At 33.9% G+C, this 26,599-nt stretch overlaps 1 protein-coding gene across 6 annotated transcripts in view; it reads left to right on the top strand.

The window, feature by feature from the left end:
* The window catches only part of LOC116168294 (GRAM domain-containing protein 2A-like), a 70,852-nt gene that overhangs the window by 12,389 nt on the left and 31,864 nt on the right, over nt 1–26,599 (top strand). For 2 of the 6 annotated variants that reach the window (XM_031484094.1, XM_031484058.1), the window contains exon 1: nt 17,518–17,927. The exons of 3 other annotated variants lie outside the window; for them this stretch is intronic. In XM_031484094.1, the coding sequence (XP_031339954.1) occupies nt 17,797–17,927 (131 nt within the window). In that variant the 5' untranslated portion in view covers nt 17,518–17,796. Of the gene's footprint in view, nt 1–1,035; nt 1,158–17,517; nt 17,928–26,599 lie in introns of those variants that run through there. One more of the 6 variants, XM_031484077.1, reaches the window with a different exon arrangement.

Genomic DNA, 26,599 nt, shown 5'->3' with positions numbered 1-26,599 from the left:
AGCTTTCTTATGAAATGCTGCTTTTGTATGTAGTTGCAGTCTAAGAAATTCTCGATAGTGAATATTCTTTGCAATGCTAAAAAGAACGAAAAAGTTGAAATATCGGTCTTAGTTTTTTAGGAAGACCGATAAATAGAAAAATCTTTTTTCGTAAATAACAGCCGTTGTAATGAGAGTAGAAAAACGTACAGCACCAATTTGGAAATACGACAGTATTTCTTACGTCGGTACTTTCCATCTATCATTTTTGTTTATCTTCTTTATTTAATGTCGTTTGTTGTTTACCTGTTTGGCGAATCTTATATAGTTTTAAGTTTCGACTATTTTTGATAATAAATGATTGATTGATTAATTGATTGATATTATGATAATGCATATATTTTAAAAAATATCCCGCGATCTTCAGAAAAAAAGCATATGAACATTTATAACACAATGCCTTCAAACCACCAGAAAGGTACCACTTTGTTTAGTTTAGTTAAATCAAATCAAATATAAATAAATTACATATTTCCCATCTAAAAGTATCAGAGTAAGTCTTTGTGAAAATTATCTATTTCCAGAAATGCGACAGAAAGCAAAAGATACACATGCCCTTTGCTTTCCATAAAGTTGCGCCCAATAGATAATAAATTACACACGAGCATTTTTTTACTTATTAGGGGAACATAAACATAGGAAACGTGGTAGTATACTAGTATATTATATAAAATAAACGATACCGATATAAATATAGTCTGCAGCAGAACCATTTCTTATAGGTGATTTATTCGTTTCCAAACTCTGTTTATTAGACTACAGATGTAAATTGTGATTATACCTAAGAGACATTCATTATTATCAGCAAACAGTCTCTGAAGTAAATAAATAAATGAGTATCGCGCACTCCCCTTTAACCTTAACTTACATGTTTTTGTTACATCAAACCAAACCCAAAAAAAGAAACATTATGATATGATTCTGCAACCATGATCTTTCCTATCAATTATTACATGATAAAATTATGTTACAATTCTTGTTGATTCAGTTGCGAATGGTAGTTACACCTTATTGCTAGGGGAAAAAATGGCCGTCCGAAAAAAGCGGCGTTACTCGGTGGCGGTTTGTGAGTTTATACTTTTTACAAAAAAGAAAGCGTATAGTTTCGGAAAATCGCGGTAAGTGCCAATAAAATTCCTGCATTGCGGATCATTCCATCTCGACGGCGACGACGGTCGTAATGTACACCTCATTCTTCTTGACCTACTAAACGTGAAGCTTTGGGAAAACAATTTTGTTAGACGGAGATGAGAAATTGCATATAATTTATTCAATTACGTTAACTAATATGATGACATTTAAAGTTAAACGTCTTGATAACCTTCACATTGTGTAACAGTTTCGCATTTTCAATGCGAATGTTCATAATTTTCATTTGTAGGATTTGATCTTGGAACAAAAATGTGGGTTGACAAATATAAAAGCAGTATATGGGTCTGTATGGCCAAAAACTAAACGTATGGTATCGTGTTATCGTAATAATGTCAACAGAGTAAAATTATTTATGGAATTGTGTATAGGTATTTACACAATAACATGAAATTCTGCATCTTTATGACAGCTTTCAAGGTAAATTAACACACTCAAATGGAAAATGCGGAACAAAGCAAAAATAATTTATAACTAAAACTACAAAAGAAACAAATAATTACCCCCCATAACAACACACAGAACGATAACAGACGTCATTTCTGACCTGAAGTTTAATTAAACGTTATTGTCTTATTTTCCAATGCGTCTTTTAATTTTTTTTCTTCTAGTAATTGCTTACATTGTAAATAAAAAATATTTTGTCCGAAAAGAATAGATATAATACCTACATGTGTACCCTTAAAATGCACTTTGCATATTTTAAAAAATACCCTTTTGCAATCTAAACATACTGAATATATCCGTTGTTTCTGGTACATCACAGGGATCATTATAGAAATTTCCAATATGATAGGTGCGACCGGAAAAGTGACAGGCAGCAGGCAAAGTAATATGTAGGGAATGCAATACCGGGATCCCGCAGCATTTTTGCGGGATAAATCCCGCACATAAATGGAGCGGGATTCCGCGGGATTTGCGGGACTGAGGAATTTGTCGACCAAGTGGACGACTCTGTTTACTTTGTTAATGAATCGCATAACGGAGAAGTTATTTTTTAAATAATTGTTAAACTTTTTTCACTTATAATTGCACAAGAGGTTTGTATTTTACCGAGTAAATTTGGGTTGTTTAGGTAATGAAAATCTGTTGCCTAGCAATTAGACGAGACACCGCAAGTAGAGCATTTTTAGGTTGAAGTTAACCGCACAGAATTGCTTATTTGCCAATTTATTTAAAGTTTTGCAAATACCGGGATCCCGCGGGATTAACATCTAACAATCCCGCAAATACCGGGATTGAGATTTTTCTGCGGGATTACATTCCCTATCCCTTCCTTTTTTACCAAAAATCGACTACACCAAAATTTCTCGGGAAAACACTTTTTCGTATTAATTTTGGTGCGTAGAATCCAAAACAATTCGTACTTTTTCGATTAGACTACTCAATCAAAAGTTATAGACTAGAAACCAATTTCGAAAGAAAATTCAAAAGGCTGTAACTTTTGAACTAGTAGCCCAATCTTGGAACTGTTTGAAATTATGGATTCTACAGGCCACATTCTATAAGAAAATTTTTTCCCGGGTCGATCTGAGACAATTTTTTTTTCGGGGCAAAAAAAAGGCAGTGTATAACCTTCCTTTTTTCCAAAAATCGATTACACCAAAATTTTTGGGAAAACACTTTTTCGTATTAATTTTGGTGCGTAGAATCCAAAACAATTCGTACTTTTTCGATTAGACTTCTCAATCAAAAGTTATACACTAGAAATCAATTTCGAAAAAAGGCTGTAACTTTTGAACTAGTAGCCCAATCTTGGAACTGTTTGAAATTATGGATTCTACAGGCCACATTCTATAAGAAAATGGTCGATCTGAGACTAGGGAATGCGATATCGGGATCGCGGGTTGCCGAAATACCGGGATCCCGCAGCATTTTTGCGGGATTAATCCCGCACATAAATGGAGGGAGATCCCGCGGGATTTGCGGGACTGAGGAATTTGTCGACCAAGGGGACGACTCTGTTTACTTTGTTAATGAAACGCATACGGAGAAGTTATTTTTTAAATAATTGTTAAACTTTTTTCGTTAAAATGTACTATGATTTTTGAGGCACTTTAGTTCACCTTTTTGTGCTTTACAGGTGAGGTTTTTTTGAGCTCTAAGTTAGGCTGAAGGTACTTTTTTGTTAAATATTGTGATAATTAGCGATTTATTTTAATACAAAAGTTAACTGCACAGAATTGCTTATTCGGCAATTTAAGTTTTGCAGGATCCCGCATATACCGGGATTAACATCTAACAATCCCGCAAATACCGGGATTGAGATTTTGCTGCGGGATTGCATTCCCTAGTAATATGGTAAAGTTTCACTGTCAGTTCAGTCTAGGTATTGTTTTACAATTCTCTTAGAATCTCTCAATGGAGATCAACCTGTTGGGAGACGGAGAAAAGACGCTCAATCCCTTCCTGGATGCAATGGAACTAATAGGGTAGATTAACGAATGCAGCCTGCATGTCGACGTACACTATTTTATTTTATTTTGTTTTTATTTCTACACTAAGTATTGGAGTTAAATATTCAGAATAGTAACATTTAAAAGTTCATAGAAATAATACAATATCAATTGTACAATTAACTTTAGTTTTCGGGCCGACAGTGTTGTCTGTACGATTATGGAATCATTAATTAATGTTTTTGAATGAGTCTGCTGATTTGCTTGCCCCTTTGCAACAGCGCACCTCAGTTCGAACTTGGAGTACTTTCCAATGCAACAGATGTAAATGAAAATCAATCGGTACGCTACCAGTTGTATGCTTTTAAATAGATGGATATACCCTATAATTTAGATATCTATCCAAATATGTAATTTATAAAATATTCATCATAAACGATCGGATTTTATCTTCAAGTCGCTTAGAAAAATTATATTTACCGACCACGTAGAACTAACAACTGACGTATTTGTTGGTATTGGGTTCGTTATATGGGGTAATGAAACAAACTCATAAAACAAAAATTTGTCATTTGATGCATTATTTAGTTTCGTAAATGTACACCACAAAAGCTTTGTGTGGGAATTAGAACTCGAATGACATTCCATTGTGTATTCCATTTTTTTATATTTGAAGAAAGTAACAAAAACCTACATGTTATATTTAAAACGGAAGTTGTGCATATAAAGAACGCTGTTAGGGATTCAAAACTTGTTGTAAAACATTTTTAAGGTCCTTAGTTTATTTGGTAGTGGCAAACTGAAATTTTTATTTGCCATATTTTTATACATATATTTTATAGGTATACATTAAATTTGTTGTAAATTTTTTCTGGGTTCCTAGTTTCCTTCACAGTATCGCACTTTCTGACTAGAAATCTTAATCAGCAAGGATTTAAACGCATTAGCACAGCCTGTTTCCCACAATGAGAAAGATCCCAATTGGTCATTAAAAACATGGCAATCTTAATTTCCTACAGGCAATATTAACAAAAGCGGTAATTACTTAAAAAAAACTAACATTACAATGACCATTCAATAAAATCCTCATTAACTGTATCCATTTGACAGAGTTTCCCTCAGGTGGAAGAGGAATTGGAAAAGAAGGGCGCAAAGGTGTTCGCGTTTTTCATGGACATAAATGCAGCGTTTGACAGAGTGGAAAGGGGAAAATGGGGATGCCCGCTTATCCCAATCTGATTTCATCTCTACATAAGAGACATGAAAAAAGTACTACGAAGGGGGAGATGCATACGTGGACAACGCAGGGATTATGGAAACAGAAGTAGAACAAATGAAGAAAATGGTGGGAAGAATGGAGAGGTATTGGAGACCTAAATGTAAAAAAGTCGAAAAGGGTGAGATTTGGGAAGGGGGGTGGAAGGAAAAGAGAGGTAGAATGGAAATGGAGAGAGGAACAAATAGAAGAGGTTAAAGAGACTAAATATTTAGGGTACTAAATGTAAAGAAATAATGAGACAAATGCGCATTATTTAAAAGAACTAGGGAAAAAGAGAGTGGTGGCGATGAGAAAAGTTTCAAAAACAATTTCAAAACAAGAAAATACGGTGGAGCGGAGATATGGAGGTGGAAGGAATGGGGCGAACTGGAAGGAATACAAAGAAGGTATTATAAATGGGTATTAGGGCTAAACGGAAGAACGCCAAATAGTATATTAGACGAAGAAAGAAAATGGAGAAGATAAGGATAGCGTTTAGACGCAGGGAGGTAAGGTTCGAGCAAATGAGTGAAATCGAAAGCGAATTGGTAAAAGAATGAGGATGATGGCAAGAGGAATGTGGGAGGAGCAAAGAGAAAAATATTATGAAAAAAACTGATACGGGCGATCTGAGGTCGAAAAGAGGAGAGGAGCAGGAAAAAGGAAAATACCTAACAAAAAGAGACCTGGATGCATAAATATGACAATAGATGGTGAATATAAAGAGCGCACAAGGAAGTAGTAGTTACAAAGATCTAATAAGGGAGTGGTTATCCACATATTTATGGGAGGGAATAAAAAATATTAAACTAATTCAGATGTGAAGATGAAGAGAGAGGGAAAGAGGAAGAAAAGAACATAGAACACATGTTATGGAATGGGAAAAACTCGAAGGATACGCAAAAATTCTGGGACATTTAAAGTGTATAAACACTCAAAACATCAAGTTGGCGAAGATCCTTTCCAAAATGTCCAAATTTTACGATGCTTCTTTATGTTTTCAGCAACAAAACGACATAAAGACGAAACTATCAATTTTGGTGTATGCTCTTTCCAATTTTGTAAACATTGTCCAGAATTATTACCACAAGATGACGTCAAATTGAAATTGGGTGCCTAAGTGCTGTCAAAACTAAAGTAATGAATCCAATATTAGTTTTTTCAAACAAATTTCGCTTGTACTTTTTGGCCGGATAACAAAAACAGTTAGAATTGCATTTGTCAAGTACGATTTTCGTTAAGGACAAAAATCGAAACAAATTTTCCATACGAATATTTTATGGGGATTTTGTTGTGGGAATTACCTAAGCATATCCAACAGGCGCCCGCAGCGCCAAAAGGTGATCCAGGAACAAATCCGGTTTCAGAACTGCATTGAATATTCGAATAAAGAAGGTGTTTTACGCTTTGGAATATGAGGTGAAAAATACTATTAAAAAAATTATTTTTGGATTCTTTATCTTAGAGGGCCCAAGAGACCAGATTTCGTCTAGAATTGTATTCAGTGATGTGCCTTGTTAAGATCGAAATTTTGAGCAGCAAAATGAGTATACTCAAAATCAAATGTGAGAGAAAACGCAAACTTTTGGGACCTTTGAGGGTGCAACATTTTAGACTCTCAGTTGACATGAAAAAATTCGGTACAATTCTGATTTTTTACCTTCTCTGTGTAGGTCCTTAAATTAATTCCTTCCAAGCAAGATGGACAATTACATAAATAATATTGAAAACCAGTTCCAATAAAAATCAAACGATTTCTGGGTGTATTATGTACATAAACACCTTGACATTTGTCCTTAAGACAACATGTAAACTGAAAAATCGAGGTCGGCTCGTAATTTCGATATCGATTGTTCGAAAACGTATAGAGTGTAGAAGTGCACGAAACAGTTAGACGTATAATGATGAAGAAATCGCACGAGGAGGTCATTCACCAACCAACCAGTTATCCACCTTTCAAGACTCGAAACGTGTGACATAATAGCAGTCGATTGGGTTGTCGGATATTTTGCATTAGTAATTACAACCTTGTGACGTTTATTCGCCTAAATCGGTACCACCCTTTTCAACCTCATTTTGGTTATAATGCTAAATGGATGTCATTAAAACAGTAAAAAAACAATTATTAAAGGTAACACGCTCATGTATTGTTTTATAAAAACAAACAAGCTGCTGTAAACAGTAATTGCGGTAATTTTCTTGTGATTAAATGAGCCATTTTGTTTTTGTAGTATCTTTCCGCTTGACTAGTACGAGTTTATTTGCTTAACCTATATTGTATTTAGACAGGGAGCTTTTTTGTTCAAGCGTCTAATTTTTATGGAAGGCTGCTCCAATACGAATGATATAATACACCTTCAGCGCTACCTCTTCGGCTATATTGGAAAACTATCCTCGAAACGCTTTCGTTTGTAGTTCCGACAAAATCTGAGACCAAATTGGTTGTCGTATGTAAAAGTTGCACGTTTTACTTTCAAAAACAGCATCTCAGGAAATAATTCGTGGAGAGGCCCCCCTTATAGACAGCGAAACTTGATGGCCGTCTGGAATACCTTCAAGGTATAGGCTACCTACTGCAAATATTCCAAGACTCTAGGACCATTTTTAAATTCTAGGCATCACGTATAAATTCTAGCACTTATCTTTACGCCCTTGTTGTCCTTTTGGTTAGAGATTGTTACACTGTCTTGACCTTCTCACAATTTAATTAGATCCACGCGCGTTTTTGTGTCTTGATAAAGACAACTTATTTATTATTTTTATTTTTGCCTTTATTTTTGATTTTTTATTTTTGCCTTTATTTTTGAGTGGGCGGGGTTTCAGCCAAGACTGCTCTACCAACCCAACCCACTATACATTTACAAATATCCATGCCCGAACCCGGGACCCCGCTTGAGCTTCGAATAAAAGTTTGGGTTATGCATGGACCCGCCTCGCGTTTCAAAATTACGAGTTCTTTACTTAAACAGCGCCATAATAGCGCCTTCCAACAAGTGTTGGAAAATGCACTAAAAATGACCATTTTTTGCATATTTTTTGGTTTTGATCGTAGCAATTTTTGTCGAACGCATACATGAAAAAGGGGGTGAAATCCGCTCTTTTAGTTTTCAAAAACTCATTTAACATCCGCAAAAGGAAGGATTCAAATTGTAATTTTCTTTAGAAGATAACGGTTAATCCTCAGTAATGCTAAAAAATTGCCATTCACTTAGTGATCGTTTAAGGGGATGAAATCCGCCCTTTACATTTAAAAATTCGAATTTATCGCCCCCACATGAAAAGTTTGTCGTCATTACATTTATTTGATTGTGAAAACTTCAATTAATTGTAGTAAAAGATTGCTTATAATGCTCAAGAAGAACAAGCAAAGCGCAAAGTATGAAGTTTCTGCTCAGATCAATATTGAAGCTTTAGAAAATACAGAAGAGAACTTTATTGATTTACACGTATTGTATGACTAAAGCGCAATGAATTGTTCTTTTTATTCGTCGCGACGCTATTGCAATTTAAGTAGGCTTCAATTTCTCCCATTCTTTTATGATGAATGCGAATGAAGTGAAATTGCGGTATGCAAATTGTGGCGCGACTTTCTTTGGCGCGATCTCACGTATTAAATGAAATGGGAGTACAATCTTCTATAAGCGAGCACGTAAGATTTAATCCTGGAAAATGCTTTTCCATGTATCTGATGTTTCAGTTCAATACGATACATTGTGCTGATAGTGGTAGGGTGTCGTGTTAAAGAAGACTTATGATGTAAGGGGTTGAAATTGATTGCGATAAAAGCATATCCGAGAAGGGTGGGTTTTTAACGGTATGCAAATGGTATGCAACATCTTACATGCATGTTATTTATCATACTTGTACGGCCGGCGGCGTGAACGAAATGAAATTTTCATTTTTATATTCTTCAATTGGAAATATCCACGGGGATTACATAATACTATACAGTTTCGTTTACTTTTCCATCTGGTTATGCGCAAGAAATCGCTATGTATTATTAACATCTAATTATCGCAACGAGACTGAATCAATACATAGGTAGTTTAATGAACGTGTAAATAATTGGATTAATTGGTCGATTTTGGATAAAATCTTGGTACCAAAAAATCCCAAGATATTTGATATCTTTACCGAAAGCCATTTTATGGGATACTGCTAAAAATGAGAATGAACAATTTTCTACTTACCCCTTACCCCTCGGTTAATCGTCCTAACGAGTCATCTACTGGATTACCCTGGACGTAGCTCCTGTAACGAAATGTTTTGTTAATTCTACAAAAGAGCTGATGCAATGTAGTAGTAATGTTTAGTATGTTATAATGTACTTTCTAGCTAAGTATATGATTTTGTAATATTTTAATCTGGTTACATGAAGTTTTCGATTTAACTGCATAACAATAGTACGATTAGGGGTTGACGCCAGGGATGTAATTTTTTTAAGTAAAAGATGTCTCCCTTCCAACCAAAATCGACCTGTTTTTACGTTTTTTCCAAAAACTAATTCCGTACGAGTTATTCAGTATGTTTTCGAGCACTTTGTGTGGTAGCACAGGGTTTCCGCCTTTTCGGAGAGAAAGGGGCATTTTTAAACATAAACATAATACGCCAACACGTAAATACACTACAGTAATGAGTAGATGCAATATCCTTAGTTCGCTCGTTCTTCCAGGAAAACTATAAGAGCAACTTGAGAGAAACTTAAAAAGAAACTAATAGAAGTTTACGGAGTACATGAAGCGAATTTGGGAATTTGAGAAACACGAAGGGAACTTGAATTTGAAATGAGCGTGAAAAGAGGAACTTGGGAATTGCTTTGATAAGGACTTGGGGTGTGTTCTTTGAATTAAATCGGGGTGCACATATGGTGGATATAAACAGTAAAGGTTTAGTTTTAGTAGAAATTGGTATTCTGCGGCATCCAGAGTAAAGCTTTTTGACTTTGTTATACTGAAATAGATGACCAAATTACGATTTTGGCATTTTTAAGAAAATTTGTTGAAAGAAAGAAATTCCTTTATGTGATGGTTTTGTCCGACCGTCTGTCTGTTCCTCCTCTAACACGAGAATGAAATGAAACAGCTATGTCAAACCGTCGCCAATCGATTCCTACGAGTTCAAGGATATTGAATATGAGCCGGATTAAAAGTCCCGTTTCCGAATGCGAGCTACCAACTAAAAATCGTATGCGATTCTTCGAATCTTGTTTTTACATTATTCAGGTAGTTAAGCTAAGCTGTTGGGTCAAATGGCAGATTTTTAAGCAATCAAACGGAAAAAGCACGAAGTAAAAAATATTTTGTAAACCGTAGAGGTAGTTGGCGCGCGCAATTAAATCAGGATTCGAAGAATCGTAACCGATTTTCAGTACGAGAATTTTTTTACACTCGAATTTCTGAAATTTTAAGACACAATAAACACAAAAATACTGTACGTTTACGCTTTGATACCGAAGCCAGAAAATTCTAAGTAGGTTTAAGAGCTTTTTAAAAGGGTATCTAAGATTTTTAGGAGGTTAAATGCCCCTGAAACTTCTGAGAAAAATTTGATACCATCTTTAAACTGTTTTAGAGCTTTTAAAAATATTTAAGAGCCCAAAATAACCAATGGTATGCGCATTTATTCGCTTTTAAGAGTGTTCCAAGATGTTCCCTGAGCTGATTACAGTCTTCTAGATTTTTTAATACCGTTTAAGAATCTTTAAAAGTATTCAAGATGTTCAAACGTGTTCAAGAGTCTCCCAGTGTCTTTAAAAGCCCTTTTTGTCCAAAAACTTCTCTTATTGACTCTTCAAAACCCTTGAAATTTCTTGAAAATGCTTTTAAAGGCTTCACGAGCTTAGCTTTTACCAGGCTTTTAAAAGTTTTGAAGATACCTTAAAAGTCGTTAACATTCTTTAGGAGACTACAGGAGTCCTTATGAGTTTTCTAAGGATATTTATTTCTTTATTTATTTCTGCCTTTATTTTTGAGTGGGTGGGGTTTCAGCCAAGGCTGCTCTACCAACCCAACCCATTATACATTTACAAATATCTATGTCCGAACCCGGATTTGAACCAGGGACCCTTAGTACCGCAGTCCAGTTTCAACTGAACTGCGTCACACGCGCCGGCAAGGTTCCAAGGACCTTCTTTAGTTAGCCGCAAGGCCATGTGGATACTTTATAGGAGCCAAAGAGCATGGAGACTTTGTTTTCGCTAAGATAGATTAACATATGCGTTATTTAAATTAAAGCTAGTACTAGGGATCCAGATTTTTTAAAATGATCGATATTTAGATATAAATTAAAAATAAAAAGATCGATTCAAACCAAAATCAAAATTCAAAAAAATATGCAATACCTAAGTGTAATCATCAGATGCGCGCTAGATTCAAATAGAAATTTAGAGCTACCAGTAGTACCAACCCTTTATTTTGCAGTAAAATATGAAAATAATCATATTAATAAAATAAACAAATTAAAGTGTGAAAGATATAAATTATTATAATTTTTGAACATACTTGGATGACATTTTTGGTAAAGGTAGGTAGATATGGGAAATTTTACTCAACGTGAGAGGCTTTAGCTGGGAGAATAAGAGAGCATTCTGATATCGGCCGATTTTAGTGAAAACTAGTAAATCTTATGCCTATAACTATACGACAATCAAAAACAATGCTGCGTGATATCACATATTCTGTGGTGATATGGAGGAATAGGGGTAAACTTTGCGTTTTCGAAAATTATAATAAAATGTTAAGGAAATAGAACGGAAATTTTTTATGATGTATATTATTGGTCCTTTGAATATCGATTCTTCATCGGATTCCTATAACTTCTACAACACAATCCCTTTCGAGCTAATTTTTGCATAATTTGGACTTGTGAATTGCAAGTCATGGCAATTGTTGCGAATAATGAACGATTTGATGCTTTTTGGGGATATGTTTTGGCTACTTATTACGTTATATAGTAAACATTTAATGATTACATATATCGAATTTAATCGCTCTCAAGAGTGATTGATACAAAGCCAACAAAAGTTTCTGCTAGTGTCGTTTGTGGTCTGGTATCGCTATTTACTCCAAAGGAAAAGGAGAAGGAAGTAAAATAGCGTTGTTTATATGAATGGGTAGGTTAATCGCAAGTTGATGTTTTGTGACCGGAAATATACTAAATTAATTAAATGGCAATTTCTCGCGATACAACAACACCTATTTTGATGGAATTGAAGATTGGATTATCTGGTTAAATGTACCGGTAACAAGGATTGGATTCGTTGCTGGAAACAGAAGCGACCCCAAGAAGATAATGTGAAATACTTTGCACCGGTCTATTGAAAAATAGGCCCAGCACATTTCCAGCACCGGGACGTCATTATACCGGTATGCCTGTAATCAACAACACCGAACGATGATGATATGAAAAACAACGTGGACACAGGCATTTGAAACACTCTTTCGGATATCCCACTTCGCCTGCTATTTTGGATTAAATTTGCATCATTATTGATCAATAAATCAGACATTTAATTGTTTTATTAACACTCGCATTTCCATAGGGAAACTTAATTTGCCACGGAAGCTCTCGCGTGCCATTGATCGATTCAGTATATTATTCTGGATTAGATTTGCTTCGTTCTCAATCGGAAAATAGAAAATGTTATCAAGGTTATCAAGACTGCAGTTTCATAAGAAAACGGTTTTCCACTTGCCACGGAAAAACACGCGTGAACACTATAGCTATTGAGACACCGCTTCGGATAGCCAATTTTAGCATCGTCATCTATCGGTAAATAAAAAAGTTATGAATTACATTCTTAACACGCGCATTTCCATAGCGAAACAGTTATTCATTTGCCACAGAAAAACTAGCGTGGACATTGAAATTTCCGATAACCCATTTCCTATGCTATACTAGATTAAATTTGCATTCATATCCATATCGATCGGCAAATAAAAAAGTCATCATTTCTTTCTTAAGACGTGCATTTTATAGGAAAATTGTTTTCCACTTTTCACAGAATAACTAGTGTGGGCGCATGCTATTGATTGTTTCGGATCATTCATTTTGTATATTGGATTAAATTTGCATTTATATCGGTATCCGTCATGTCCGAAGCGTGTAGTTATATTGAAATGTATACATTAATTTGGCATTTGATTGTGTTAATCACGACATTTGTAAATAAACCGGCTATACAGGGCCTTTAAACTTAAATCGGCACTATTTCTAACTTCGCTGTCAAGTAGTTTCGTAATTGTATAATTTTCAGCTTTGCACATTGAATTTTTAAGACAAAAATTCCATTCAGGCTTTTAGAAAAATGTGATAACCTTAAAAAACATAGTTCTCTAACTTAACCGACCTTGTACCTACTCACTTATATAGTTACCAAGTTAGTTTAAGTTTGAAGGCAAATTTAGCGGAAAAAACATCGCATTATTAAAATCATATCTGCAATCTGGGCCCCGAAGTGTGATAGTATGTCTATTTCAATAAAAAGAATTTGATAATCGACGAATTGATACGGGTGCACCGCAAGGGTCTGTTCTCGGACCGATACTCTTTCGAATTTACATTATTCATAATTCATAGGCCTTTATTGAATACTCGTAGATGTCACGAAAAAAAACGGAACATGTATTTTCACTTTGAGACCTAGTCACAATATAGAAAATTTAACACAATTAGGAGTTGCGTAATTAATCCGAAGTTCAACTGGTCAGTTCAATATCAGGTCAAATAATCAAAAGGACCCCACTTATTGCGATGTCTAAAGAGCTCCATTAAGTTAGCCCCCACAACTAAAAAATAGTACTTATAGCTGAGAAACACCCGCAGATTCGCCCCTCTGCGTCTACGGCCAGGAACGAGAAATATAAATCTATTTTTGATATCAAATTCTTTTTGCCATTTTAGAGACTAAATACTAAAAAGAAAAAAAAATTAAAAAAAAACACTTTTTGTCAATTCTTATATTTCATTACGTCTTTGAATATAATATTCAAAGATTAGGTGTACTAGGTTTTGAAAGCAATAGTTTCGAATGTCCTTCGCATCAATATTATTTTAAATAATTTCAAACAGTTCGAAGATTGGGCTACTAGTTCACAAGTTACAGCCCTTTGAATTTTCTTTCGAAATTGGTTTCTAGTGTCTATAACTTTTGATTGAGAAGTCTAATCGAAAAAGTACGAATTGTTTTGGATTCTACGCCCCAAAATTAATAAGAAAAAGTGTTTTCCCGAGAAATTTTGGTGTAGTCGATTTTTGGTAAAAAAGGAAGGTTATACACTGCCTTTTTTTGAGGCCCGAAAAAAAAATTGTCTCAGATCGACCGGGAAAAAAAATTTTCTTATAGAATGTGGCCTGTAGAATCCATAATTTCAAACAGTTCCAAGATTGGGCTACTAGTTCAAAAGTTACAGCCCTTTTTGAATTTTTTTTCGAAATTGGTTTCTAGTCTATAACTTTTGATTGAGAAGTCTAATCGAAAAAGTACGAATTGTTTTGGATTCTACGCCACAAAATTAATAAGAAAAAGTGTTTTCCCGAGAAATTTTGGTGTAGACGATTTTTGGTAAAAAAAGGAAGGTTATACACTGCCTTTTTTTGAGTCCCGAAAAAAAAAATTGTCTCAGATCGACCCGGAAAAAAATTTTCTTATAGAATGCGCCCTGTAGAATCCATAATTTCAAACAGTTCGAAGATTGGGCTACTAGTTCAGAAGTTACAGCCCTTTGAATTTTCTTTCGAAATTGGTTTCTAGTCTATAACTTTTGATTGAGAAGTCTGATCGAAAAAGTACGAATTGTTTTGGATTCCACGCACCAAAATTAATAAGAAAAAGTGTTTTCCCGAGAAATTTTGGTGTAGTCGATTTTTGGTAAAAAAGGAAGGTTATACACTGCCTTTTTTTTGAGTCGTACAATTTTCACTATGGATAATTATCCACATTGTGTTGTTTTTTTACATGTCTCCTATTTATGCCAATAACAAAAACTACGTGATAGGCATACAGAATGTTAAAAAAAGTGGCCCTTAGATTTAAATCTACATTCATTTCTGGCATCAGAAATAGTAGAAATTTAATAAACTAAAGTATTTGATATTTTTTGCTAACTTTGCGAACTTCGAAAAATCGCATCCGCCCTGGACACTTTTTCAAACCTATCGGCGGCGGTCACTCAAAAAATTCCGTAGACTCTTAATTATTAAAAGAAACATTGATTTATCTTGAATGAACCAAATTTTTAAAGAAAAATTGACATATGTCAAAAACGATGACGTACAAAACTTAATTGCGATGAATTCAGAATGCGCGTTTAGAAACAAGTACAAATTGTGCACAACTCTTGTGCAGATAAAGCGCATTTTTTAAACCGAAATAGATAATAGTAAATCGTTGGGTTATGGGGGTGTAGTCCATGCTATATTTATAGATGTTTACTTTCTTGGTAGATGATTAATGGGGAGGGAGCTATTTACACTTAAACATTTAAAGGTCGCCTGGTATACTTTCAAAATCTACGGTATATAGTGCCTTTGTAAGTACAGTCGTGGTATGAAATAATGCCCTACCTCAGACACCTCAACTAGGTATATAAAAAGTACTAATATGTCAATTCCTTCATGATTTAGTTCAATTAATGATGATCAACCGTGTATAATTAATATTAAATTGAAAAATCGATATTCCTTGTATTTTTTCACCGATAATCGGCAGTTTCTAGATTTTATTTATTGTCCTTCTTCTTCTGGGCCCTCAACAGGCTTGCGCTCAATTACATAGTGGCCCGCATAATGCTTTTTAGAGGTGCCCTGCAGAAGGCCTTAAGTTGTTCTATACTACTCCGGTATTTACCTTACGAATTATAGGAAACCCGCAGGAAAATTCCCATTTCTGCCACAGATGAAAAATTCCCACCTCAGTCCAAGTGCGAACACCCAACCTCCGACCTGAAGACCAACGCTCTACGAATTTAATTCATAAGTGTATTTTAATTGACGAATATTATGTAGTGTATTGCTAATACAGTTAATAAACATTATGATAATATTATATGTTTAACAAATGTTGTAAATGTTTCAGAACTATTTCGAAAATGTGTAGGAAATTTTGAAATTATATCAAAGAAGAGCAAAAATGTTGGAAATGTTTTAGAATTTAAGAAACACTTGACATGAAAATACACGTAAAAAAGTGTTATACATATACTTAGAAAACTACTAGAAAAGAATTTGTTGACACGAAAATTTTAAAAACAATTATTCATCTTAGAAATGGTTTTTTTAATGTAACTACAATCACCTCAACATTTTTTTTAATTTGAAAAACATTGGAAATACATATTTCAATAATTTTAGATAAAGGATTCGAAATGTACAAAAATATTTCTACTAAAGCATGTTGAAAATGTGTAGTAAAATTGGAAATGTTAAAGAAGTTGCAGAAATTTTGGTACAATTTTTTTTTAAATATAGATGTTACAGAAATACTTTAGAAGTGTTGGAAAAGTGTAGGAAAATTAGAAAATGTTTTTAGAATTTCTTAAAATGAATAATTTTTAAATAATTTTGGAAATGTTTCAAACATGTATAAAGAAGTATAGAACAGTAGTATTAAAACGATATTTAGGAAAAGTTAAAAAAAATATTTCAGAATGAACGTAAATGTGAGGGAGATGTTTGAGAAATGTGCCTCAAGTTTTGGAAATGTGTAGAAAATGTTGCCAATGTATCGATAATGTGTAAGAATTTCGGCAAAGTTTAAGATATTTTGGAATTGCTTCTCATGATATTTTAAAAAGTTTTCAGAAGTGATGGAAATATGAGGCAAATGTTTCAGAAATGTGTCTGAGGTATGTAGGAAATTTTGGAAATGTGTTAGAAATGCATACTACATTTTGAAAATTTATCAAACATGCGGAAGCGCTTTCCTAATTATGGAAAACTTGTAAGAAGTTATAAAAATACTTCATACGGTGCTTCCATAGCTTGTGCCCATATTAAATTTTCCTTGGCAGTGAAAAACTGTCTCCATATGGAAATATGTGTCTTAACGAAAAAACGCACAACTTTTTTATTTACCGATTAAAAAATTTAAATTAATGCAATATATGCAAAAAAAAACTCTATTCTTTTCGTATCATGTTTAGGGGGACGGGGGGCACGCTTTGGTTATAGCATAGCGTTATACGTAACCGGTGCTGGAAATGTTCGTTACTAACTTTATGGACCTTTGAAATAACACTGATGTTCCATTTTGAATCAAAGCCCAAAGGACATGTGTCTCGTTATATACTACGAGGTTCCCTATAGTAAAGAAGTCAATGCAGATAAGGCTTTAGGGCTATTCCTTTGCTGTGCGTCATTAGCCTTTTTTTCAATCCAGGTATGTGACAAATTCAGTGTTTTACACAATTGCAGAAATCGTCCTACATCCGATCCTGCATCCGATGTATGCCAACAGTCAATCAATTTTCAGTACTTTTTGGGAAGTAAAAAATAAATTTACAGCAAAAATTCTGTAACCGCCATTAAAAAATTTAAAAAATATCTTAATTTTCCCAGTGTAAAGCACGTGCGGGTCGATATCAAACAAACCGGCGGTGCAAGTCAGCTGTAGTCGTTGCTACTTGTTGTTGGGGAAACGTAAGGGGGGCTAACGTCTCAACGTACAGTAAACGACAGGCTTGTCAGTAGCCGTCCGACGACCGCTATCGCGAAGTCGACGTCCACTGAAACTCTTTCAAGTACATGAATTGATAAGTGAAAACTCGGAAACGATGAACATTTTACCACCGAAAACGGCGATGGGATAACAAAAACCCGCCACCTTTCATTTAACTCGCACCCTCGCACCTTTTTTTCCCTCCTAAACATTCCGCTCTTTCAGTACTTAATACCAATTTTCGGCATCCTGTTCTTTTAAGCGGTTAACGAACTCTAAGTTTTGCGGTTTTTTACTAAATGTGTATGAGTGATTCCGTAATGTTGTGTTTTGTGCACGGATTTGACGGCAGTAACAAAACGAAGGATGGAAGGGGGTACAAACCGCCCAAACTGCTGATGGTCAAGAAGAAGTTGCTTCGCAAATCTAGGTAATTGGGGATTAGGGCTTTTGCGCTGCGGCGCCTTGAGAAAGGGGAAATTATATTTAGTCACCGGAAACCCCACAAACTGCGAAGCCGTACACAGTTAATAATTCTTAATTTTTCCCTAGAATGATGAAATAGGTAATTAATACCTAAGTATGCATTTCCCACCATTGAAGAACAGGAAATGAGCAACAAGTATAGTAACAGTATAATTTGTTTCGGTCAGGACACGTCTCTTAAAAATTTCATTTTGAGGTGACAGTTTAGTAAATAATTGTTGACGATTTCCCATCGTTTACCAACAATTGCAAGAAAATTTCGCTTCCCAGGTTTCCAGAACATTTTGTGCATAAATCTCGTGTTAATCGCTTTCAGTACCTTTAAGTAGCGTATACCTATAAACTATTTTTAATAATTCCATTAAGCAATGCGACATTTGGCACGTTTTGTAATAACGAAAATTGCCAACTATGCCCCGATTCTCTTTAAACCGCACTAAAGGTCCTTTGAAACGTTTCTTTACGGAAGCGGTTCAGAGATAGCATAATCTTTACCCAATCCCAATGGGATTTTCCCTCGCAAAAATAATTGACTCCTTTATTTTGTAATCATTCACATGTAAACTAAAGAGCAAGAAACACTTACGTCAAACTTTGAGCTAGACGTTCTGACGCCTTTATAGTCCAGGCTATATAATATTTTTGTATGAAAAAAATTAGTTACCGGGCGAAACCGGGTTTTTCAGGCAGGTGGAATGAATAGAATTTGGGAAAAAATAATTAAAACAGCTAAATTTGTCCGCGGGTGAAATCACGGGGGTTGAAAGGGGTGGAAAGTGGTATTTTGCAAATTGTGGTAAAACTATTGATTTTAGACGAAAATGTTAAATGTAAAAGTTATAGAGATTAAAAAAATGAGCAACTTTTGTATCTACACTATTTTCACATAACCTCCAATTTTCCCAGAAAAACCGGAAACACTATTCTTATTTTTGCGAAAAAATGTCGTATAGGGGCTTGAAATTTGGAGGAAATATAGCCTGTTTTATGATAAAACAGAAGATAATTGTTTGGGCCCATAAAGTTGAACCGTTTCCAAGATCTCACATTTTTTGAAAAGAACCACCTCTTTTTCAAGGGGATGAAAAATCTATTTTTTTTATCGTACAGAGGTGCGCGAAGTAGCAAAATTTTCGGGAAGACTTATATTTTAATAAACAAAAATAAAAAAATATTATTCCTATAGCAAAAATTCGAGAAAATCGCAAAAAACCGGAAAAACAGTTTTAAGATATACACGGTTTTTGACATGATAAATCAACATGTTGGATGTTAATACAGATTTTTTCGAAATCTGTCTTCTTCCTTCTCTTTAATGTTTCCCTAAATATTCTCTTTTGTTATCTTATGCTCAACTGTTTTAGTTAAAACATCTTTATTATTTCTTTTTTCTGCATTTTTACCGCAATAAAAGCAATTCGAAATAAAATCGAATTATGTATCTTGCTTCCTGATTCTTGAACAATTTATTTTTGTTCACTGATTCTTCTTCCTGCTTGTTTTATAGCTGATGCAATTGCGTTGGGCCTGTTGATAAACTTGCAAAATCTGCAATAAGAACGTTGGTTTTACAGCAAATGATTTGAGATGTCAAACCTGCAGGAATAAACTTTATGAGGATTTTATTCATAATTCCTGTAAATTAACGATCAACAGGCCCAGCTTAATCCCATCAGCTGTAAACCAGGCAGGAAGAGAGAAAGTGAACAAAAACATATTGTTCAGGAAGCAAAAGAATTCGATTTTACTTCGAGTTGCTTTTATTGCAGTAAAAATGCGCAGAAAAATGTAATAATAAAGATGTTTTAACGAGTGTTTTAATTAAGGCAGTTGGGCACTGGGAAACAAAAGAAAATATTTTAGCAACATTAAAGAGGAGAGAGAAGACAGATTTCCAAAACTTTTTATTAGCGCGGATGCAACACGTTAATTTATTTGCAAAAAAGCCTATTTACCTACTGTCAAAAACGGTGTATCTTAAAACTGTTCCCCCCGTTTTTGCTGCGTTTCTTGAAATTTTTCTATTGGAATAATATTTTTTATTTTTGATTATTAAAATGTAAGTCGTTACGAAAATTTTGCTACCCCGCGCACTTCTGTACGATGAAAAAAAATAGAGTGTTCATCCCCTTGAAAAAGAGGTGATTTTTTACAGAAATCGTGAGATCTTGGAAACGGTTCAACTTTATGGACCCAAAGAATTATCTTCTGTTCTATCATAAAACAGGTTATGTTACCTCCAAATTTCAAACCCCTATGACATTTTTTCGCAAAAATAGGAATAAAAAACAAAAAAACAGTTTTTTCGGTTTTTCTAGGAAAATTGGAGGTTATGTGAAAATAGTGCAGATACAAAAGTTGCTCATTTTTTTAATCTCTATAACTTTTATATTTAACATTTTCGTCTAAAATCAATAGTTTTGCCACAATTTGCAAAATACCACTTTCCACCCCTTTCAACCCCCGTGATTTCACCCGCGGAAAAATTCAGCTGTTTTAATTATTTTTTCCCAAATTTCTATTCATTTCACCTGCCTGAAAAACCCGGTTTCGCCCGGTAACTAATTTTTTTTGAAAATAAATCATTTTAGAGCTATTTAGCCTGGACTATTAATACAAAGCTTCACCTGAATGTATAAATTTAAATTGTAATTGTATACGAAAATAAAAACAATACAAATTTGGTGAATCTTGACATGGCTACAAAAAAAAGAGTAAAATACAAACCATCAAGCAATAAATTATAAGATAGTAACTCCTCCTCGTGTCATAAATGTCATTTCAAAAATAAACTGTCCTATCCGGCGTCTTGGAGGGTATATAGGGAATCTGTTGTTTGTATCTTTAACTGTTTTGGTATTATATACAAATATAATTTACAGCCGTCCTAAGTTTATATACAAAACTGTATACACTACAGAAGTTATTTATACAATAATACACCCCTCGTAGGATTTGATTGGTTGGTTTTCAAAAGAGTGACTACATTTTTCCTTTTTATGCTCTATTATAGTGTTGGATTGATTTTTCGTAAAAATGCCTAATGACAAATAAAATTGAGGAAAGATTTCAATTAATATGCAACATAATACATTAGAGCTACAATTATTCCCTAACATTATTCTAGACAACGATCATAAAAGGCATTGAGCAACTTTGCCCTGTATTTATTAAATTTTGTAATAGAAATTATTTTTTTATAGGTATATTGTGTGCTACAAATAAGATAAATAACAAATACAGTTCCATAGTCAGATCACTAAGTGAAAAATTGTGACAAAATTGCAAAAATAAGGGGTTTTAGGTCAGCTTTGATCAATTTAGAGCGATTTCGCAGTACATATTGCGAGAGATGTTGAGAGGGGATGCGGGGTTTTCGAAAGAATACTTTTGTGAAGGTTCAGTGAAGTTTTTTATGTGTATTTATTTCTCTGTCTTAGAGAAGGATAAGTTCTAGTTTCCAAAATGTCATCAATATTTCGATTCGCAAATAGGTGGAATGTGCAGAGAAAAACCTCCAAGAAAGGTACCTACGTAGATGGAAAATTTTGATTCTTTCAAAAATGATGCGAAAGTATAAAATCCTCGGTAAAATCAAACAAAATTTCGCACAAATTGGGCATAGTGTTCATTCAAAGTTACAAATTAAAGGTTTTGTCGAAGCCTTCGTAGCTCCTGTAATAAAGCTCAAAAATCAACCGCATAGCATACCAGGACAATAACCAGATTGATCACTAAGAGCGGGTGAATAAATCTACAGGGCGGGCGAAATAATATAATTTGCCGTCTCCCGCGAAAATACAGTTTGCGTAATTTGGTGAAGCATAACGTTTAATTAAAAAAATTAAGCATATTTTTAAAAGCTTCTCGACTGTTCATTTTCCTCCTAAGAACATGTGTGCCAACTTAGTTACTTTTGGTCGAGCTTTTGGTTCAGTGGTTTGGAAAGAAATGAGTGCACAGTCAGGCGGCCATCGATCATTGAGATCTGGATTCCTAGGGGTGCAAAACGCAGATGTCTGTCAAAAAAGTGGGAGGTCATTTGTAGACCTCTCTTATATGACTACGTATTGCAGGTGCTGTAAAAATGATAATAGGTATATAATTTATGCACCCACAACCTGGGTTAACCACGGAAACACACAATAAACGTTACTCATTTAATAATAGAACAAGCTATTAACTCAATTTTTCAACGTAAAACATTTTCTGAATAAATTAATATCGCCACTTAAAGTAGTTTTCTATCTATTCGTTTCTTAAAATTTTCAAAATCCTAAGGTTGCAGTCTGTTTTTTCGAGGGCTAAAACGACCAAAATCAGTCATTCAACTAATATTTAAACCCATCAAAGCAAATTCCCAGTCTTTCAACGAATTAGTGGAGTACGTCGTGAATGCTCTAGGTAACTATTTTGGGGGTACAAAGCTTCCAATTCCAATCAAATTCGCGCATGCGCAGACTGCAAAATTCCAACTTTTTATTTATAAAGATCTCTCTTTAAATTTTAACCATAGACGTTAGTGGTAACAAACATATAGCATATCCCATAAATTAAATGATCGCATTCGCGAACTGCGCAACGTCAACTTCCTTATTTTTAAATGAACACCTTGTATATTTTAATCTAAAAATATATAAAATAAATTCTGTTTTCAGAAAACATAACACACTAAGGGTGATATTAGAAAAAGACAAGTGATTAAAAAATGCAGATTTAAAAAATATTTAAAAATGTAAAAAAATGCAAATGATTCAAAAAAATGTTTTGAATCTTTTATAACCCATATTGAATTTTTTGAGTTTCTTTAGTGTTATGTTTTTGGAAAGAGTAAAATGAGGCCCTAAAAAATGAGGTTAGGTGCGTTAACTTTTTATCTGATCCCGTATACTTATTTTGAAAATGGTAGATTATTCAACAATCATTGTAAAGAAACTTTTGTAATAAACATTTTTCTATATGTATATCTTTTAACTAAGAAAATATAGGGTCATTATGAAATATTTTTATTCCCCCCGTGTTTGAAGGTTTTGCACGATACGATCTCCATATCTAATGCAACAGGCACTGTGCATCCTTCTCTGTAAGTGTCTATTTTGGACCACCCTGTACATTAAAATCGTATCGCGGTTTCCCCTTTACCAAATTGTCTCTCAACAACGAAAATGAATTTTTGTTAAAAACCACAGAAAATCGAAGTTGCGCCATTTGGGGTGAATTGACCGGAAAAAGTAAATCGTTGAAATGATTTACACCAGGATTTAAGTTATAAAAGAGTACTATTTTTTAAAACGATTTGAACTCGGATTTGAATTATAAAAAACGAGATAAAAAAGCGAGTAAAAGGTTTAAAAAACTGGAGGGAAAACGATGTGTGATTTAAATAGTGTATTCCCGAGTGTCTTCCGCAACAAAAAGTATTTCTTTTTGCAATACATATTTTGTTTGGTTTTTGGCTCGCTTTTGGTCCATTTTGATAAAATATAAAAATTACCTATTTAGGGCGAAAATTGATTCCAAAGAAATTTGTTTCATCGTGAAAATCTAGGCTGATTTCTCATAGCTCGTAAGACTAACATTTTCTGGAATGTTTGTTAATGAGCTTGAAATCAAAAATGTTTACAAATGATACATACCGATACATAGATACTGTTTCATATCGACATATTCATTAAGTAATTTTATAGCTAAATTTAATGTATGGTATTTTACGTTTACACACAAACAAATTACTACCTCTTATACTGAATATTTAAAGACCTTGTCAAGTCGAAAACACAACAAATTGATGAACGTCACAATTGTACTCCTATTGTCTATTGGGATTTTACTGCATAATTCAGCAGTTTTCTTACATTGCTAAGTTCAACCGATGTCCTTAATTTTATATTGAACGGAGAATTATGTAGTATTAGCACATGAGTGTTTAAATCTGTGGTATTAGTTTGGAAATATAAGAATTAAAAAATTAAAAAGCTGAAAATGATGAGGAACAATTTGGATCATTGCTGCTATAAAAATGTGCATAATATATGTAGACTAATGCAAAAAACGTAAAAGTAAAGGTAGCAATAATATAAAATCGAGGTTACTTGGTCAAAATTTGTTGTTTTCACAAATTTATAGTAAAAAGAAATCGAAAAATCCACAGTTTGGTTTCTTGTCTAAATAATTTATGAGTTGTTCAAAATAACTTCCCATCATTTAAATTTCCGGGACTAAATTACACAGAATACAAGCTTTTGCAACCACAGGTGACCTTACCCTTGCAAAAAGGCTGACAGGAAAGTTATTAATTATGTTTACCAATAAATATGAAAGTAGGAGAATTATTTTAATGCGCAAATAAAAATAATATACTGCTACTGTACACATACAAAAAAATCAGTTTGGCATAATTGTATACAAACGTTGTATAGGTATTTATAATATAATGACAAACAAAATTATCGGGCACATTTAGCTCCCATTCCACGATCTATTTCTATATTGATTATTTTCATTACATATCCATAGTTCGAAATTGCCCACGTGCGTTATGTAAATTACCTTAGAAATAGAAACGTTTTAATTGATGGCAACAGATTTACGCTTTTATTTATTTTCGGGATAGCACCACGATTGAAAAAATGACGAATTAGGAAAATTGTTTTCCTGATGTGTGGAAATTCGTTTAGTAACAATAATTGTTTCATTTGCTCTCTGGATAGCTTAGTTCCCACTTATTATTAATCGCATCGCATGACACACAGTGACCTTCCCATAGTCTTATTCTCGTTTTTCATTATGGCCCCAATCGATTAGGTTGTAATTAAAAGTTAAACCTTCTCCCCACGCTTAGAACTTATACAATCCTGGGTCACATTCACCAAACACCTACTGAAAAAAAGTTGATTTTTGTATTTTAAGTTTGCCCAAATTCCACCATTTTAGTTGTAACAGTTTCAGCCACTCATTAGACTTATGTTAATTAATTTTGCAACTCACTAGATTTATGAATGTTGTAATAGAACAGGTTCTGGTAATCAAGTTCTTCATTATGGCACCTGTGAAAATTCTAATTACGCGTACGTAGTTTTTTGCCCTGTTTTTTTGCAATTCCTTTTGACGTCAATCCCAAAAAAAAAAAACTGGGAAATATATGGAAGGAAATCCACCGTCTATCGATTTATTAGATGCCTCATTGACCCCTAATTTTTGATGCGCACTTCTAACTCTTTTGAATATGATAATCCGATCACGAGTTCTTTTGGTCCTCAAAATTGTTCAAATTGTGCCATTGTATTCAATTTAGTATAGTCTGTAGACTCACATAATTTTAGTGTGGGGAAATCGGCAAACGATTTTTCCAGGGATTTTCCAATAAAAAAATTACAACGCGTATTTTAATAGCCGAGCAGGTAAAAAATAGTGTAACCATTCCAATAATCTTCTACACGTTGCCAATTCTATTTATTATTTTTAGTAGCTACTTGCGGACTGCAAGCATAATAATTACTATTAATTATATTTGGTATTCAACAAAGATTGTAGATGAGTTTAGACGCCAAGTTTCACAAGAAAAAAAATTCTTTGTGCCAAATTATTCATTTGGTGGTTTCCTGATTTGTTGTCCCCTATTTTATATACTAGTGTGCAATTCCAAGCAATTAGAGATGGATTCCTTCAAATATGTATAATTAGTCGAAGAACTAAATTACATCAATGAAAAATCCTTTCTCTTTTAATTTATCCTATTAAACGAACCCAATTAAAACCAATTTAATTTTTACAATAAGGATGTGATGTGAAAAATGAACCATACATTTTTTTTAAACAATAATTCCCGAAGTTGATGTCTTTCGGCGGATACAAAAAAAATGGACTCGGTTTCTTAAGTACAATGGATACAGCTTAAATTACCCTGTATCGACTGGAATACGGATTGAGATCTGGACCCTCGGATCTCTTATAATCGCATCAAAAATTGAAACGGCTAATGACTTATTAGGGGCCTTCTTGAGCGACTATTATATAGCTAGGAGAATTTCGCCTTAAGGAGAAAACCTTTTTTATTTTTTTTTATCACAATGGGCGCCGTGAACGAGGACTAAGTATTTATGGGTTCATTCCCCAAGAAAAACAGAAAGTAACTCAAGTTTAGTAGGTGAAATATGAGTCTGTTATGCAAAAAATAACATAACAGAGAAGCAAATAAATAATTTCTAATTTAAAATCTCATCATTTATACCTTCGATCTGTACACGGCAATTTGGTGGGAAAATCCAATTACGATAGCTTACGTGTCTGGCAATTCTCCATATCGATTTTCTCCTGCATTTTGTTTTCGATGAGTACTACGTTAGCAAAGAGTTAATTATTCATTATTACACCACAACTCTCCTTATTACATTTTTAATGAAAAGGAATTGTAGCCTTCGGTACTATCCTCAATAGTTCTCACAGACTTACATATTTTATGATCTTAAAGTTGGTATTTTTCAACGCTCAGAGTTCACGTAAATTTTCTAATGAATACCAAGTATACTTATCGAAAAATTGATATTCCGGAAGTACTCTTCAGAAATTCTTCATGAATGAAATATGCCCACATTTCGAAAGTAGCCAAGTGGTGTA

This window comes from Photinus pyralis, unplaced genomic scaffold (assembly GCF_008802855.1).
Source record: "Photinus pyralis isolate 1611_PpyrPB1 unplaced genomic scaffold, Ppyr1.3 Ppyr1.4_LG1, whole genome shotgun sequence".
In the NCBI taxonomy this organism is placed as follows: Eukaryota; Metazoa; Arthropoda; class Insecta; order Coleoptera; family Lampyridae; genus Photinus; species Photinus pyralis.
The sequence above is the reverse complement of the archived record's forward strand: the minus strand, read 5'-3'. Positions and strand labels throughout refer to the sequence as shown.